This window comes from Sciurus vulgaris, assembly GCF_902686455.1.
Source record: "Sciurus vulgaris genome assembly, chromosome: 8".
NCBI lineage: Eukaryota > Metazoa > Chordata > Mammalia > Rodentia > Sciuridae > Sciurus > Sciurus vulgaris.
Genome location: NC_136468.1, coordinates 68,148,145 through 68,164,121, shown reverse-complemented (window position 1 = coordinate 68,164,121; position 15,977 = coordinate 68,148,145). Strand labels below are relative to the sequence as shown.

Here is a 15,977-nt window from a genome sequence, read left to right as displayed (position 1 = left end):
ACTGTGAATCTACTAAAAACCACTGAATTCTACTGTATGTGAATTACATCATAATAAAACCGTTAGTTTGTTTGTTTTTTTTTAAATACCCTCAGCATGCCAGCTGGAGTGTGGACAAACAAATGGGGCGGGCAGTGCGGGAGTGGAACTCTCATGAGCTTTGCCTATAAATCAGGGAGGTTTCCTCCCTCAGCTACACTGGTTCTGAAGGAGCTACAGCAGCCATAGGCTGGAAACCCAAGGAATTTAAAGACTTCCGAGTATACTGGGTTCCAGAACTTGAGTAGCGGGATGCTCACTCCACACCCTGGGCTCGCCGCATCAGGAAGTGCCACAAGAAGAAGCTCGAGCTCATGAATACACCCTGCCTAAGTCTCAAGACTTGCAGGAACCACGTTTTCCAAACCCCAAACCAGGACTGATCGTTAGGATTTGCACTCACAACGGTGGGAGGAGATACTCTTTGAAGTAGGGAGTGTCTCCAAAACTTTGAGTATAAGGCTCTGGTTTTCTAAGAAACACTCAGCTCCCTTTGTCCCGCCAAACAGACAAGTTTCCAAAAAACTCAGACTCTTTGGGAGTCATTGGCAAAAGACATGAGTTTCCTATAACTAAGGTGTCCAAATGAAAGGCATTTAATCAGAACGGTTCTTTTCCAGAGGGAGCCAATCTAATGCACTGCTCAGGTTAGGCGAGGTGCCTATAGCCTTCTTCACAGAAGGGCACAGAACCCACACCAAGAAAACCCTGTCCAGGCCTACTGCCTCTGGGTCCTAGCATTGTTGTTTAGAGTATTGGCAGGAAGTTCGGTTGGGAGAAACACTCAGGGGCTCTCTTCTCTGCCAACGCACCTTCCAATAGCAACAGGTATCTCAGACTAGGCACAGGGCAGCCACTATCAGCAAGAGCTGGTCCTGTTATCTAAAACAACCGGATCTGGTAGCTTCCACAAAGGAGTGATTAACCCTTCCAGGGAACCTGTATCTGACACACAAATAGGGCCCAAGAGAACTCAGGACTTCTTTCATATCTGAGACCTTGCTTCAAAGAGGGACCCCAAAGTTTCAACTTCCCCCACATTTGGGGCCCAAGCCACCACAGCCTCCTCTCTGGGTTAGCTAGCTACCTCATCGGTCTCTCTCTCAATCCACCCTTGTCCCCTGCCTTCCTTAAGTCTAGTCTCACATTAGCAATCAGAGAGATGCTTTCATAAATTGTCACTCCTCTGCTCAAGAGCCTTTGACGGCCCCATCACACTTGGAGTAAAAGCTAAGGTCCTGACAATGGGTCATGGGTAAACCCCTCATCCCACACACCCTGAAGACCACATACCCTCAACACCCCCATGTACAGACATGAACCTGTCTCCCCGCACATCCTTCTCTGAAGTCATCTCCCTTGGTCCTCAGCTCATTGCTGTATCTCCTGCTGTTCCTCAACTTGCCCGTGTCCTTCCTTTCTCCGCCTGGAAGGCTCTCTCCAGGTATCTGCATGGCTCCTTTCCACACTTCCAGGCTTGCTTCTCACCTCCCAGTGGGGCCTTCCTTGACAACCTCTTTAAATGACCATCCTGATCTCTATGACCCTCAACCCCATTTATTTGGTCAATGGTATTTACCTCAATTAGCACACGATATATCATATATGTAGCATGCATTTTTATATATCATGTTTCTATATCGAATCTGTTTTCTCTGTCATCCAAGTAGAAATAAACAAAGACCAACCACAGGAGAAAAGCAAAGGCTGTTTATTCTAATTTGCTATAGCAAGGGAGTCAGCCTGGGTGGTGTTTTGGTAAAGACAAAAAGGCAGGCAGAGGAGAGGGAAGACTTCACAGTGGAAAAGCGAGAACGTTTCAGGTATACCCTGAGGCCAAGCCATTGACCTGGGCTAAATGGAGGTAGGGCAGCCTAGGTGATTGGTCTATCTTTGGTTTCTCTCTGGTTGGTCCTAAGTAGGAAATAGGAAGAAAACATAGGGAAGCTTTCAATTATTCAAGTCCGGGCCATTTGGGATCCATTGTTACAGGGGTTATTGTTGGGCTTCCTGATTGTTTTTAGAGATAGAGATCTGGCTTCTTGCAAGTCTAAATCACAGCTGGCTGACTTTCTGGGTTGTTGATTGTAGATAAGCAAGGTAGTTTCCTGGGCAGGTTGCTGCAGGCTAGGAGTTGGAGTTCTATTTTTATACGTGACCCAGCCAAAATCCAGTTGAATATTGAGTCTCTCATTCCTCCCTAGAATATAAACAAGAACGTTGTTGTATTTATGGCTGTATCCCCAGAGCCTAGAATAGTGTGGGGTGGGCCCGTACCATTTTTTGTGAAGGATGGTAATGTTGATCTAAATCTAATTAAACAAGATTTGACTCTACTACACCTGGGCAGAAAACTAACTGCAAGCCTGCTTGATTCAATCTGATTCTACAAATGTTTGTTGAGTGCTTGCTACATACCCTGGAGGCCAGTTCAGGTTACACAAGACAAATACTGGCTGAAAATGGACTGAAGACAGGATTCTGAATGCTTTAGTTCATAATGGCTCATAATGGCTCTTCCACTTTGATTTCATCTCCACCTGTAAGACCCCTTCAGGTTCTAGATCTTTGTTATATTTTCAGAGACTGTTCCTCTACTTTCTCCAGCTCTCATTTAGATCTCAAAAAGGGTCTGTGTGGTAACGGATGGGTTTATTTGTTTGTTTGGTTTGGTTTGTTTGTTTTTGTTTGATAGAGGCATTCACTGTGTTGTCTGGGTCTTGAACTCCTGACACAAGCGATCCTCCTGCCTCAGCCTCCTGAATAGCTGGGGCTACAGGCATGCACCACTGTGATGGCTCTTGATTGCCTCTTCAATGAGCTGGTTATCTTCTTAGCTGGATGATTTGCTTGGAACCAGAGTCCCATCTTGCCCCTGATACAGGTAAAACACAGGAAGGTCTCCTGTGAGCTGAGTCTCCTGACATTGGACCTTTTGCCTGGTTTCCAGATTAACTATCTCGCTGACCTCAGGACTCTCCCACCTTCCACACAGAAGTCACACCTGGCTCTGGGCTGCCATCTAGAGGTGGAGGAACAGTCCTCCGGCTCTATCACCACTACTTGCAGACAAGGGCTCTCCACTAAGTTCTGCTTCTGCTGTTGTTGGGTTCCAGGCAGAGGTTAATTTATCTTTCAGATAGAAACTCAAGGAACCAAGAAAGAAGTGGAACTGGAAATAGAATCTGTCAGGCTGGCTCTTTAGCAACCTACCTTAGCTGTGGCAGATGGAAGGTAAGCTCCACAAGGGCAGGGATCTGGGGCTGTCCCGTTTGCTAATGAAACCACACCTGTCATGCCGTAGCTGCTCCTGAAGTGTCACTGAATGAATGGAAGGTCGCACCCCCACCCCACCACACTCTAAGTTTCGAATGAGAAATACATGTTGCGATAGTGATCATTTTCAGTGTTCACTCATTTTGTCATTTAATTCTCTCAGCCATCGCTAGACACATTAAATAAAAAGGCAAATGATCCAGACAGAGACATGAAAGAGGGCTCAGAGGCACCCAAGCGCCACCTCGCAGTTTGTTTGTGAACCCCGTGCGTTTCCACTCAGGCCTGCTGAGATGTGGACTTTGCTTTCTGCAGCGCACAAAATATCTCCAACCTCAGACTCCACCAGCGTTCAGCCCCTCAACAATGATGAATCCCCAGTCCTCTGCTCCCTGAAGATATCCGCCCCCAAATTAAGACGAATCGGGATGGGGAAAATAAACACCAGCTATAGTTGATTCGTAGGCCTTGAGAGAGAAATGGAAGCAAACACAGATTGCTGCTTCATTTCATTCAGGTAACTTCGTTTTCTTTTTTTTTTCAAAGCTGGTAAATGTTAGAAACCGATGGTCTCCACCCTGAACGTCAGACTCCTGGATTTCCCTTCTGTTACTTAGCCAAATATGCACAAAATAAGGGGGAGAGTGGAAGTTCTCTCTGCCAAGCCTCCTGAGGCCACTCTTACTTTCTCTAGATCCTCTGGGCTCAGCCTAGGGCCTGGAAGACAATCAACTCTAGGAAGAGCTCAGTCTTTGGGAAGTCCCTCCCAGAACCTGACTTCAATCTCTCCTTTTGACTGTTAAGCACAATTCCCTCTTGTCCTGCCATCGCTGGAGAAGGAAGGACAGCTGCTCCCCGCCTCCTGCTAATCTTCTTTAATGGGCTTATAAACAGTTATTAAGGCCCCTTTAGCCTTCTCTGAGCCTCATTTTACTTGCATGGAAGCTGAGTGCTTCTGAGGAAGGGGCCCCACAGACTTGCAAAGTCTTAAATGGGTAATCGGCCACTTCACCCACTTTAACCTCCACGGATGAACAGCTCAGCCTTCTTTTGCAAAACTTAAACCCCATTCAAGGGAGTTCCCTGGCAACCCACCCTTATTAATAAATCAGGCCTGGTCTAGGCCAGAGCAGGGCATTTTACAAACGTCTCTCTTCTTCAGTCATGCTGTGGCCCAGGCACACGGTTAACAAGCCCCAGCGCTCTCCAAGGTCTTCACTTGCTGGGGGTCCTGCTACCTCCCTCAGGCTGCTGCAGGCCTGTGGGTTCCCACCTGATGTCCCAGCCACAAGTGGGTGTGACTCTCACTGGGTCTTATAGTTACTGGACTCAGGCCCCAGCAGCCAGGGAGCAGGACACAGAGGTCTCTGCTTAGGTCCATGCTGGACAGTATCATTTTCTATTCTGTCACAATACCATTTACTCTCAGTTCAATGCCCAGGCCAACAGGGAATGTCTGAGGTGTATGGCTGGATAGAGCTCCCAGTGTGGCTCCCCTCAAATCCTGCGGTGCCCTCCAGTCACAGGAAGTGGGGAGCAGCAGGGTAGTTGATTCAGCTTTGAAAAGAATGACTTCCTTTCAAGACACTTTTTTTTTTTTAAAGGTTTTGAGGATTGAACCCAGGACCCCTCTGTCACTAAGCCCTTTTTATTTTTTTATTTTGAGCTAGGGTCTCACTAAATTGCTTAGGGCAATGCTAAGTTGCTAAGGCTGGCTTTTGTACCTCCTGCCTCAGCCTTTCAAGCCTCTGGGATTACAGGCATGTACCACCACACCTGTCTTCCCCAGCCCTTTTTATTTTTCATTTTGAGACAAGTTCTTGATAATTTGCTGAAGCTGGCCTCAAACTTGTGATCCTCCTGCCTCAGTCTCCTAAGTTGCTGTATTACAGGTATGCACCACTGTGCCTGGCTCAAGAATGGCTAAAATTAAAACACCTGACAATCCTAAGTGTTGACAAGGATGCAGAGCAATTGGAACTCTCTATCAAAGAGTAGAACTCTTTGATAGAATTCAGCAATTGCTCTAGCAATCCCCCTCCCAGGTATCTGTTCAGAAGCAATGAGTTCTAGAAAGTTCATAGTGCTGATTCACAATAGTTAAAAAATAAATAAAAAATTAAAAAAGCTATTGGGTGCTGAAGCAACCACCCAAGCATAGAATAGATAAATGAACTGTGGCATAATCATACAAAGGCATCAGACACAATGGAGAAAACTGGACTACTGCTACACAGCACCACGTGGGTGCACCTTGCAGACATGAGACTGAGCCATGGGAGTCAGACAGGAAAGTGTGTGTTCTGTGTGATCCTATTGGTATGAGATTTAAAAATTGAAAAACTATTCTATGATAATAAAGATCAGAATGGTGGTTGCCTCTGGAAAAAAATCTATATATGATCAAATTGAACCCCTTAGATCTCTGTCAAATGTAACTTACATCTCAATAAAAAAATACAATAATAGAAGGCATCTATTGTGTTTTATTCTTCCCAGGTGAATAACTCATTATTTACTCACCTTTTTTTTTTCATTGCTCTACTTTTGGAAAAAAAATGAAGTGACTTACAAAAGCATATGGTGTTGAACTACATTTGTAAGTGAAGATGGGCATATTAGGTGAAACCAGATGTTTGTGCCAGGAATATGTGTCAGGAAGTCCTCTGCACTTCCTCGAGTAAATTGAATAGAGTTTCCTATTGGGCAATGCAAAGAAGAAACACAGCCAGTTTTGCATTCAAAAATTAGCAGGCATGTGTGGTGGTGACACACGCCTGTAATCCCAGCAACTCAGGAGGTTGAAGCAGGAGGATCTCAAGTTCAAAGCCAGATTCGGCAAAAGAGAGGCACTAAGCAACTCAGTGACACCCTATCTCTAAATAAAATACAAAATAGGGCTGGGGATGTGGCTCAGAAGTGAAGTACTCCTGAGTTCAATCCCTAGTACTCTGCTCCCAAAAAAATTAGCAGTCCCCACTGATCAGAAGCACACGTAGTTCAAAGCCCTGAGAGAAATTTCTCCTGTGCCACTTCAAAAAAAGGCAACTTTGTGATCAAAACTTATCTTTTAAACTTTTGTCAGTCTTCCCATGTGGGACCCTCAAAATCTGAATCCCTAAAGCCTACATGTCCACACCTGGGCCAGCCCCATGTTTCCATACCTGAGCCTTGCCCACCCCTGCCCCTGTGGGATTTAGGGTGAGGCAGCCCCCCTGAGGGTCACGCCCCTCCCTGTCCTCCTGCTAGGTGGTCCAGGTAACTACACACCGTTTACTTTTCTGCTTGCGATTTGAAGGATGTCCTGCTTGTGAGGGCTGGGTCTCTGTTCTTTGGGGTGCCCGGCCTGACGTCCTCACTTCTGGAACTCAGGCCAACGTCCTTGCGGGGGGCTTTGCCACTAGGCCCACTTCCTTCCTTGCTGATGCTCCTCCATGCCTCCCAGTCTTCTGCTGCAGCAACTCTGCCTGGGGCCACTGCAGCTCCCTGAGGGCTGGTCTCCGTCCATTCTGGCATTTGGTTGAATGAATCCTTCCACTTCCTGGCTCCGGTTTTTGAGTTGAATTGATAGATTTTCCTGGTCACTAGAGGGGAAAACCACAATCAGATAAACCAAGGAATTAAAATAATTCTGTCTTGCCCCACCTCTCCCCCACTTGGTTCTGACAGCCAAGAAACAATGAGGCATGCTGGAAGGTGTGAACCGCTGAGAGAAAGCAGGCTGGTGAGCAGCACACAGTCTTCACCAGCCTGCGCTTTCCCCAAACCAGCAGCTCAAACCAGAAGGGCAGAACCTGCCACACCTCATGGATAGGAAGGATAAGAAGGCTCAGAAGAACCTCAAGTTCTTATCAATTGCAATGTTCAAGTAAGTCTTGAACTCCCGTGGGCATCAGATAAATGAGGTTTGGTTTCTAATGGGCTTACCCATTATGTTCTGATTTATGTGGTATGTTTTTAAAGACCCCTGGATGCCTGCTGTAAAAAAGGAATTCACTGGAACTGGGGTTGTGGCTCAGTGGTACAGCGCTTGCTTAACACATGTGAAGCACTGGGTTTGATTCTCAGAACCACATAAAAATAAAATAAAGATATAGCGTCCGTCTACAACTAAAAATTTTTAAAGAAAACAAAAAGGAATTCATAAAGTAAGGAGGAGCAAGACTTTGATTTTTTGTTTATGCTAGGTTAGTAGAGATTCGTGGACATACACACACAGATATGGCCTCATAGGAAACAAGGCAAGGGAACCATTTTTATTGTGTCAGAGCCCATAGACACTAATTGATGTGTTTGTTCACATTAAGTCCGTTGGCAGATTTCTTCTTCTTTTTCTTCTTCTTCTTCTTTTTTAAGCTTCTTTCAAACACACAAAAACTGCAAAGGCCCCCCGGCTTTGAGTTAGGGTTTAAGTCAAGCCCCAGCGCCTGCCATTTCTGTACAGCACGAGTGGCCCCTCCGCTCGGAATCCCACCAGCACTTATGCTAATGTGGGCACATTATGGTAACAAGTACCTAATAATAGAGGGAAATTTAATTCCAACAGCAGCAGCTTCTCACTGGAGAGGAGCCATCCTCCTTCCGAGGAGGACCAGAGCGGTTTGCATGTGAGGGTGGCAGAGAGCCAGCACACTTGCTTCCTGGATTTGGTTTCCTTCCCTTTATTCACGTCTATAATTGAGCCTTTGTAAGTGGAGGGATGTGTGTAAAGGAGCTAAATTTGGAGCTGATTTTGTGGGGGTGATGAGAGTCTGCAGGCCAGCTTTACCTTATGTTCGTCTTGCCAACCAAGAAGAAATTCTTGGCCCTGATCTAGGTGGAAAAAAAAGCCAAACTTGCCATTTCTTCCCCTACTAATAGGATGGTACTAGAAGCTTTCAGGAAGGATGAGGGGAGAGGAGGGAGTTCCAATGAGCAGGAAAATTAAAAAAAAAAAAATTAAAAAAAAAAAAAATATATATATATAGTGGGTTCTTGAATTCACCAGTTTCCTAAACTGGTTTGTGAATTCGGCCAGGAGGCAAGAGAGGCATGTCCTTGAGTATCAGCCCTTAGGTGGAAACCCGCAGGGGATCACGCCTGCCAGCCTGCACACCAGCTGTGCTCAGAGTGGATCTCCTGTTGTATTTTAGCCAAGAGTGTCAGCGCTGCACTGCAGGCAACGTGATCAGATGGATTAACTGAGTGAAGAGCAGGAAACGGGACAAGGTCATACACCAGCCTCGCATAGGCAGAGCATTCTTACGGGTGGCCTTGCCATTTGATTACCTGGGTCTACAGCTTCTCCATCAAAGACCGTGCTCATCTGGACAGTTTCCTACAGAGAAAAGAGACAGTTTCAAGCACAACCCTACACAGCTGCACTGCCCCCAGACCAGGGGGCTCATCCTCACAGCCCGGTTCCTCACCCAAAGCATCTTGACATTTATTTGTGCGATAGGCACTGTGCCAGGTGCTGGGGACACCATGGTGAAAAAGACAAGTGTGGGTGCTGCCCGCACAAAGCTGGCCACTGACAACCAGGGGCTACAGTGCAGTCAAAAGACTATGGGAGGAGACATGTGGGATGCTATGGGACACAGATGGGAGTGGGGTGGACATTTAATCTAGACTTGGTGGTTAAGAGAGCGTCCTCAGTAAGTGACATCTAAGTTGCATCAAAGAGGAAGCGTAGAAACATCAGGCAGTGTGTCGCCTTGGTGAGATCATCGTAAGGCAGACCTGCAAAGCAGGCACAGAGGAGCCCCCAGGAGCTCCTGCCTCTGGCTCTGGCACACCAGCCTGGCACTCCTGCCTCTTCCTGCTGCCCGCCTTGAGTAGGCCAATGCACGGTCACATGCAGGCCTTCCCTAAGCCCTGTGCTCCACGATCGGTACTTTGTGCCATCCTCGAGGACCTGGCCTCTGCCCAGTGCACCTGTCCCCGACCCCGAGGCACCCTCTTCCTTCACATGAGGCCCTGTAAAGGTGCCACAGGCAGGGTCTTTAGCACACTAATGAAGACAGCATTTAGGCAGAGAGGGCCTCTCAGCCCTCTGGTTTCATCACATTTGTGCAACTCTGAAGAGAGGAAATAGGGATTTACCCGGGTTTCATCCATTGGATCAGGTAAGCAGCCCCACTTTTTATAGTCATGAGGATCTATTTATTTAGAGGATTAATGTAGCACTGCATAGTTCTAAGACCATCTCTGAGTGGCACACCCAAAGGGACCTGCCTTAGGCAATGAGACCTCAGAGACCACTGATGGCCTCTTCCCCCATTTGTAGACCAACGAGAGGGTACAAGCTCCAAGGAGATGGGCCTACAGCAAAACTTCCAGGGCACTGCCTTGACCTCCTCATTGTCCTTAATCACCAAGTACACGTGCGTGAGATCACAACAAAGTCTTGTTATGGGGGATAAGCGGGAGAATCCCCGTCCAGTTCCATCAATTCTCAGTGAGGACAGCAGGCTTGGGAGAGGCGGCAGGGTAACTCTCCAGCAACCCCCTAAACTGCATTTGTGTGACTCCCAACAATTTTCACCCTATTTCCCCACCTGTTATCTCAGGGCAGGTGACCTTGCTCCCATTCACTGACGAGGAATCTAACGCTCAAAGAGGCGGAGGGGTTCCCAAGGCCCTATGGCTACGTAATAAAACCACGCCTGGACCATAGCAGTGCGCTCTCTCTATCACTTTTCTGCAAGGTTGTGGAAAAAGTAAAGACAATGAAATTTCATTGGGAACTGACGTGCCAGTCAGGATCTTTAAGCTCCACTCCTCAATGCACTCTGCTGGAGAGCTGGTGTAGACAAAATACCACGACTCAATATTTATGAAAGTCAGGGCCTCTGCTACTGCATCAGCAGACATGCTCAGTCGGGGGAAGGAATTCTATCAGGAACTTTGTCACACAGCAAGCTGTTCCAGTGGCCAAATGCACACACCTCCCTGAATGACAAATACCCCCAGAAGGCCACCACCCAGCAACCAAGTCAGGTGCCTGTGGCTGACCAAACTTACCACCACAGTGTCTCTTTTTGCTTTCTTCACATCTGCAGGGAAGAGAACAGGTAGAAGTTAAGCTTCTTGGGTGCTAAGTTGTCCTTAAAATCCCACCCCCATAATGAAATTTACCCTAAACAGGCTTTGGACTCAGTCTTACACATAAAGCAAAGAATTTCTCCAACTGCAGACATGCTGGTTGACAGCTTCCCATCTTCTTGAAAAAAATTCACACGCACACACATGCACATATACTTTCAATACACACACTTCAATTTTTTTGAACTTTTTTTCTAGCTTATTGTTATTTGTGGGACCTACAAAATTAATTAGCTTTCAAATAGCCCTAGAGATCAGAAAGAAAGATTGAGTTGATACACTTGCTCATAATGTGGGATTTTTTTTTTCCTCTCCATTTCACCTACGCCCGTCTTAAAAAATAACTGGGATTGGAAACAGTTTGTAAAATTTCATTTATTAAGATCCTCTCACTTAATATGATCAATAACCATTATGATCAAATTTTGAACACCATTAGACATCCTTCGAGTACGTCAAACACATGCCTGTGGATGGAGTGACTAACACAAACTTTTTTTTTTAGGATTTTTTTAAAATTTTATTGTAAACAAATGTGATACATGTTGTTTCTCTGTACATGGCGTAAAGGCATACCATTTGTGTAATCATAAATTTACATAGAGCAATGTTGTTTGATTCATTCTGTTATTTTTTCCCTTCCCCCCACCCCTCCCACCCCTCTTTACCCTCTATACAGTCCTTCCTTCCTCCATACTTGCCCCCCTCCCTAACCCTAACTCTAACCCTAACACTAACCCTTCCCTCCCCCCCATTATGTATCATCCTCCACTTATTAGCGATATCATTCGTCCTTTGGCTTTTTGAGATTGGCTTATCTCACTTAGCATGATATTCTCCAATTTCATCCATTTGCCTGCAAATGCCATAATTTTATCATTCTTTATGGCTGAGTAATATTCCATTGTATATATATACCACAGCTTCTTTATCCACTCATCAATTGAAGGGCATCTAGGTTGGTTCCACAGTCTGGCTATTGTGAATTGAGCAGCTATGAACATTGATGTGGCTGTATCTCTGTAGTATGCTGATTTTAAGTCCTTTGGGTATAGGCCAAGGAGTGGGATAGCTGGGTCAAATGGAGGGTCCATTCCAAGTTTTCTAAGGAATCTCCACACTGCTTTCCAGAGTGGCTGCACTAATTTGCAACCCCACCAGCAATGTATGAGTGTACCTTTCTCCCCACATCCTCGCCAACACCTGTTGTTGCTCGTATTCTTGATAATCGCCATTCTAATTGGGGTGAGATGGAATCTTAGGGTGGTTTTGATTTGCATTTCTCTTATTACTAGAGATGTGGAACATTTTTCCATATGTTTGTTGATTGCTTGTAGATCTTCTTCGTGAAGTGTCTATTCATTTCCTTAGCCCATTTGTCGACTGGATTATTTGAATTCTTGGAGTAGAGTTTTTTGAGTTCTTTATAGATTCTGGAGATTAGTGCTCTATCTGAAGTATGATTGGCAAAGATATTCTCCCACTCTGTAGGCTCTTTCTTCGCATTGCTGATAGTTTCCTTTGCTGAGAGAAAGCTTTTTAGTTTGAATCTATCCCAGTTATTGATTCTTGCTTTTATTTCTTGTGCTATGGAAGTCCTGTTAAGGAAGTCTGGTCCTAAGCCGACATGTTGAAGATCTGGACCTACTTTTTCTTCTATAAGATGCAGGGTCTCTGGTCTGATTCCGAGGTCCTTAATCCATTTTGAGTTTAGTTTCGTGCATGGTAAGAGATATGGGTTTAGTTTCATTCTGTTGCATATGGATTTCCAATTCTCCCAGCACCATTTGTTGAAGAGGCTATCTTTTCTCCATTGCATATTTTGGGCACCTTTGTCTAGTATGAGAAAATTGTATTTATTTGGGTTTGTGTCCGTGTCCTCTATTCTGTACCATTGATCTACCTTTCTATTTTGGTACCAATACCATGCCGTTTTTGTTACTATTGCTTTGTAGTAGAGTTGAAGATCTGGTATTGCAATACCCCCTGTTTCACTCTTCCTGCTAAGGATTGCTTTAGCTATTCTGGGTTTCTTATTCTTCCAGATGAATTTCATAATTGCTTGCTCTATTTCTGTAAGGTACGTCATTGGGATTTTAATTGGAATTGCATTGAATTTGTATAGCACTTTAGGTAGTATGGCCATTTTGACAATATTAATTCTTCCTATCCAAGAACATGGAAGATTTTTCCATCTTCTAAGGTGTTCTTTAATTTCTTTCTTTAGTGTTGTATAGTTCTCATTGTAGAGGTCTTTCACCTCTTTTGTGAGATTGATTCCCAAGTATTTTTTTTTTTTTTTGAGGTTATTGTGATGGGGTAGTTTTCCTAATTTCTCTTTCTGAAGATTCATCACTTATGTATAAAAATGCATTGGATTTATGAGCATTGATCTTGTAACCTGCTACTTTACTGAATTCACTTATGAGTTCTAAGAGTTTTCTGGTGGAATTTCCAGGTTCCTCTGAATATATAATCATGTCATCAGTGAACAGGGATAGTTTGAGTTCTTCTTTTCCAATTCGTATCCCTTTAATTTCTTTGGTTTGTCTAATTGCTCTAGCTAGAGTCTCAAGAACGATGTTGAATAGAAGTGGTGAAAGAGGGCATCCCTGCCTTGTTCCAGTTTTTAGGGGGAATGCTTTCAGTTTTTCACCATTTAGAATGATATTAGCCATGGGCTTAGCATAAATGGCCTTTACAATGTTAAGGAATGTTCCCACTATCCCTATTTTTTCTAGTGTTTTGAGCATGAAGGGGTGCTGTATTTTATCAAATGCTTTTTCTGCATCTATTGAAATAATCATGTGATTCTTGACTTTAAGTCTATTGATATGGTGAATTACGTTTATTGATTTCCTGATGTTGAACCAACCTTGCATCCCTGGGATGAAACCCACTTGATCATGGTGCACACTATCTTTTTAATATGTTTTTGTATGCGATTTGCTAAAATTTTGTTGAGAATTTTTGCATCAATGTTCATTAAGGATATTGGTCTGAAATTTTCTTTCCTTGATGAGTCTCTGTCTGGTTTAGGTATCAGTGTGATATTGGCTTCATAGAATGCGTTTGGGAGGGTTCCCTCCTCTTCTATTTTATGGAATACTTTGAGAAGTATTGGAATGAGCTCTTCTTTAAAGGTTTTGTAGAACTCGGCTGAGAACCCATCTGGTCCCGGACTTTTCTTTGTTGGTAGGCTTTTGATGACTTCTTCTATTTCAGTACTTGAAATTGGTCTATTTAAATTGTGTATGTCCTCCTCATTTAGTTTAGGCAATTTATATGTCTCTAGACCTGTTGATGTCTTTGAAATTTTCTATTTTGTTGGAGTATAGATTTTCAAAATAGCTTCTAATTATGTTTTGTATTTCAATCCTGTCTGTTGTGATATTTCCTTGTTCATTCCGAATTTTAGTGATTTGGGTTTTCTCTCATCTTCTCTTTGTTAGTGTGGCTAAAGGTTTATCAATTTTGTTTATTTTTTGAAGAACCAACTATTTATTTTGTCAATTTTTTGTATTGTTTCTTTTGTTTCAATTTCATTGATTTCAGCTCTGAGTTTAACTATTTCCTGTCTTCTACTACTTTTGGTGCTGGTCTGTTCTTCTTTAGGAAGAGATGAAAAACAAAGAAGCAAATCAGCAAATGGAGGAATTATCCTAAAGGAATTGTCAAATAAAGGAGGAAACAAGTTGTGTCAAACAAATAAATAAATAAAATTTAAAAAATGAACCAAATGACCGGGAAACCAAATCATATCTCTATAATAACCCTGAATGTTAATGGCCTGAATTCATCAATCAAAAGACATAGACTGGCAGATTGGATTAAAAAGAAAGATCCAACAATACGTTGCCTACAAGAGACTCACCTCATAGAAAAAGATACCCATAGACTAAAGGTGAAAGGATGGGGAAAAACATACCATGCACATGGACTCAGCAAAAAAGCTGGAGTATCCATCCTCATTTCCGATAATGTGGACTTCAAGCCAAAGTTAGTCAGAAGGGATAAAGAAGGTCATTTCATACTGCTTAAGGGAAGCATAAATCAGCAAGATATAACAATCATAAATATCTATGCCCCAAACAGTGGCTCATCCATGTATGTCAAACAAATCCTTCTCAATTTCAGAAACTGAATAGACCATAACACAATAATACTAGGTGATTTTAACACGCCTCTCTCACCACTGGACAGATCTTCCAGACAAAAATTGAACAAAGAAACCATAGATCTCAATAACACAATCAATAATTTAGACTTAACGGACATTTATAGAATATACCATCCAACCAAGAGCGAATACACTTTCTTCTCAGCAGCACATGGATCCTTCTCTAAAATAGACCATATATTATGCCACAAAGCTAATGTTAGCAAATACAAGAAGATAGAGACACTACCATGTATTCTGTCAGATCATAATGGATTGAAGTTAGAAATAAATGAAAGAGTAAAACACAGAAACTATTCCAACATCTGGAGATTAAACAATATGCTATTATATGATGAATGGATAACAGAAGATATTAGGAAGGAAATTAAAAAATTCTTAGAGGTAAATGAGAACAAAGAAACATCATATCAAAATCTCTGGGACATTATGAAAGCAGTACTTAGAGGGAAATTTATTTCATGGAGCGCATTTAATAAAAGAAGTAAAACTCAACAAATAAACAACCTAACACTACAGCTCAAAGCTTTAGGATATTTTTATAACTCTTTTATTTTTTTGTTTCATGTGGTGCTGAGGATCGAACCCAATGCCTCACACGTTAGGCAAGCTCTTTACCACTGAGTCACAACCGCAGCTGAAAAGCAAACATTTCTTTTAACACACTTTTCAATGTTATGTCCTGTCTCTCCCCATAGCCTGGGGTCACCTTCAGGCAACAACTTGTTGACCTGGGGTGGGACAAAACACTTCCTCAGGCCTAGAGCTTTCAGATGGACCTTGCTCAATTTACAAACTTTCCTGAAATTGTTCAGTTATCCTGGCTGATCTGGCAGCCCTTGGCCCCCGTTTATAACTAGTCTGGCCTAAATAGTTTGTGGTGATCAAATCCATTGCGGTCTGAGAATAAAATCTCACTTGTTCTTTCAAAAGGGGAAAGAACATGTTCTGTACTGAGTAGATACTGTGTTTAACACATGGAGAATTCTTTATTCCTGCCCCACTCAGTGGGGAACAAGCCCAGGTGTGGGAGGTGAAATGACTGGAGATGACCTTGGGTGGGAGCAGGCAGGACCCATGTGAGTTACCCCAGGAGGCCAGGCACCCAGGCACCCGGCCCTTCCTGTGCTCCAGCAACATCTGCCTCTGCTTCATTCCACCAACAAGGATGCTGCTGAAAACACCAACACACGATTGTGTCACTTGGCTCTGTGTTGGGTCCTTTTTTTATGTAGTACAACAGAGCAAGCAAGCAAGCAAACAAAAAAAAAAAAACTCAAAGGAAATAAGCACTTTACATACCTTCTTTCTTTGCCCTGTGGAAGAGAAAAGAAATGAGCATTAATTAACCTGAAAGTGGTCCACACAGGTGAACACAAGATAATATAGGGTCCTT

General features: G+C 43.6%; 2 protein-coding genes across 3 annotated transcripts in view; both read right to left on the bottom strand.

The window, feature by feature from the left end:
• The window catches only part of LOC306667408 (cadherin-related family member 3-like), a 637,878-nt gene that overhangs the window by 557,384 nt on the left and 64,517 nt on the right, over window positions 1–15,977 (bottom strand). The gene's annotated exons all lie outside the window — the stretch shown is intronic.
• On the bottom strand, window positions 1,735–15,947 carry LOC306667424 (cadherin-related family member 3-like). Its single transcript, XM_079150043.1, has 5 exons — window positions 15,884–15,947; window positions 10,321–10,352; window positions 8,584–8,632; window positions 6,586–6,899; window positions 1,735–2,239 (listed from the first exon to the last, which is right to left on the bottom strand). The coding sequence occupies exons 1-4, from the start codon at window positions 15,921–15,923 to the stop codon at window positions 6,589–6,591; spliced, it is 432 nt and encodes a 143-aa protein (XP_079006169.1). The 5' UTR covers window positions 15,924–15,947; the 3' UTR covers window positions 1,735–2,239; window positions 6,586–6,588.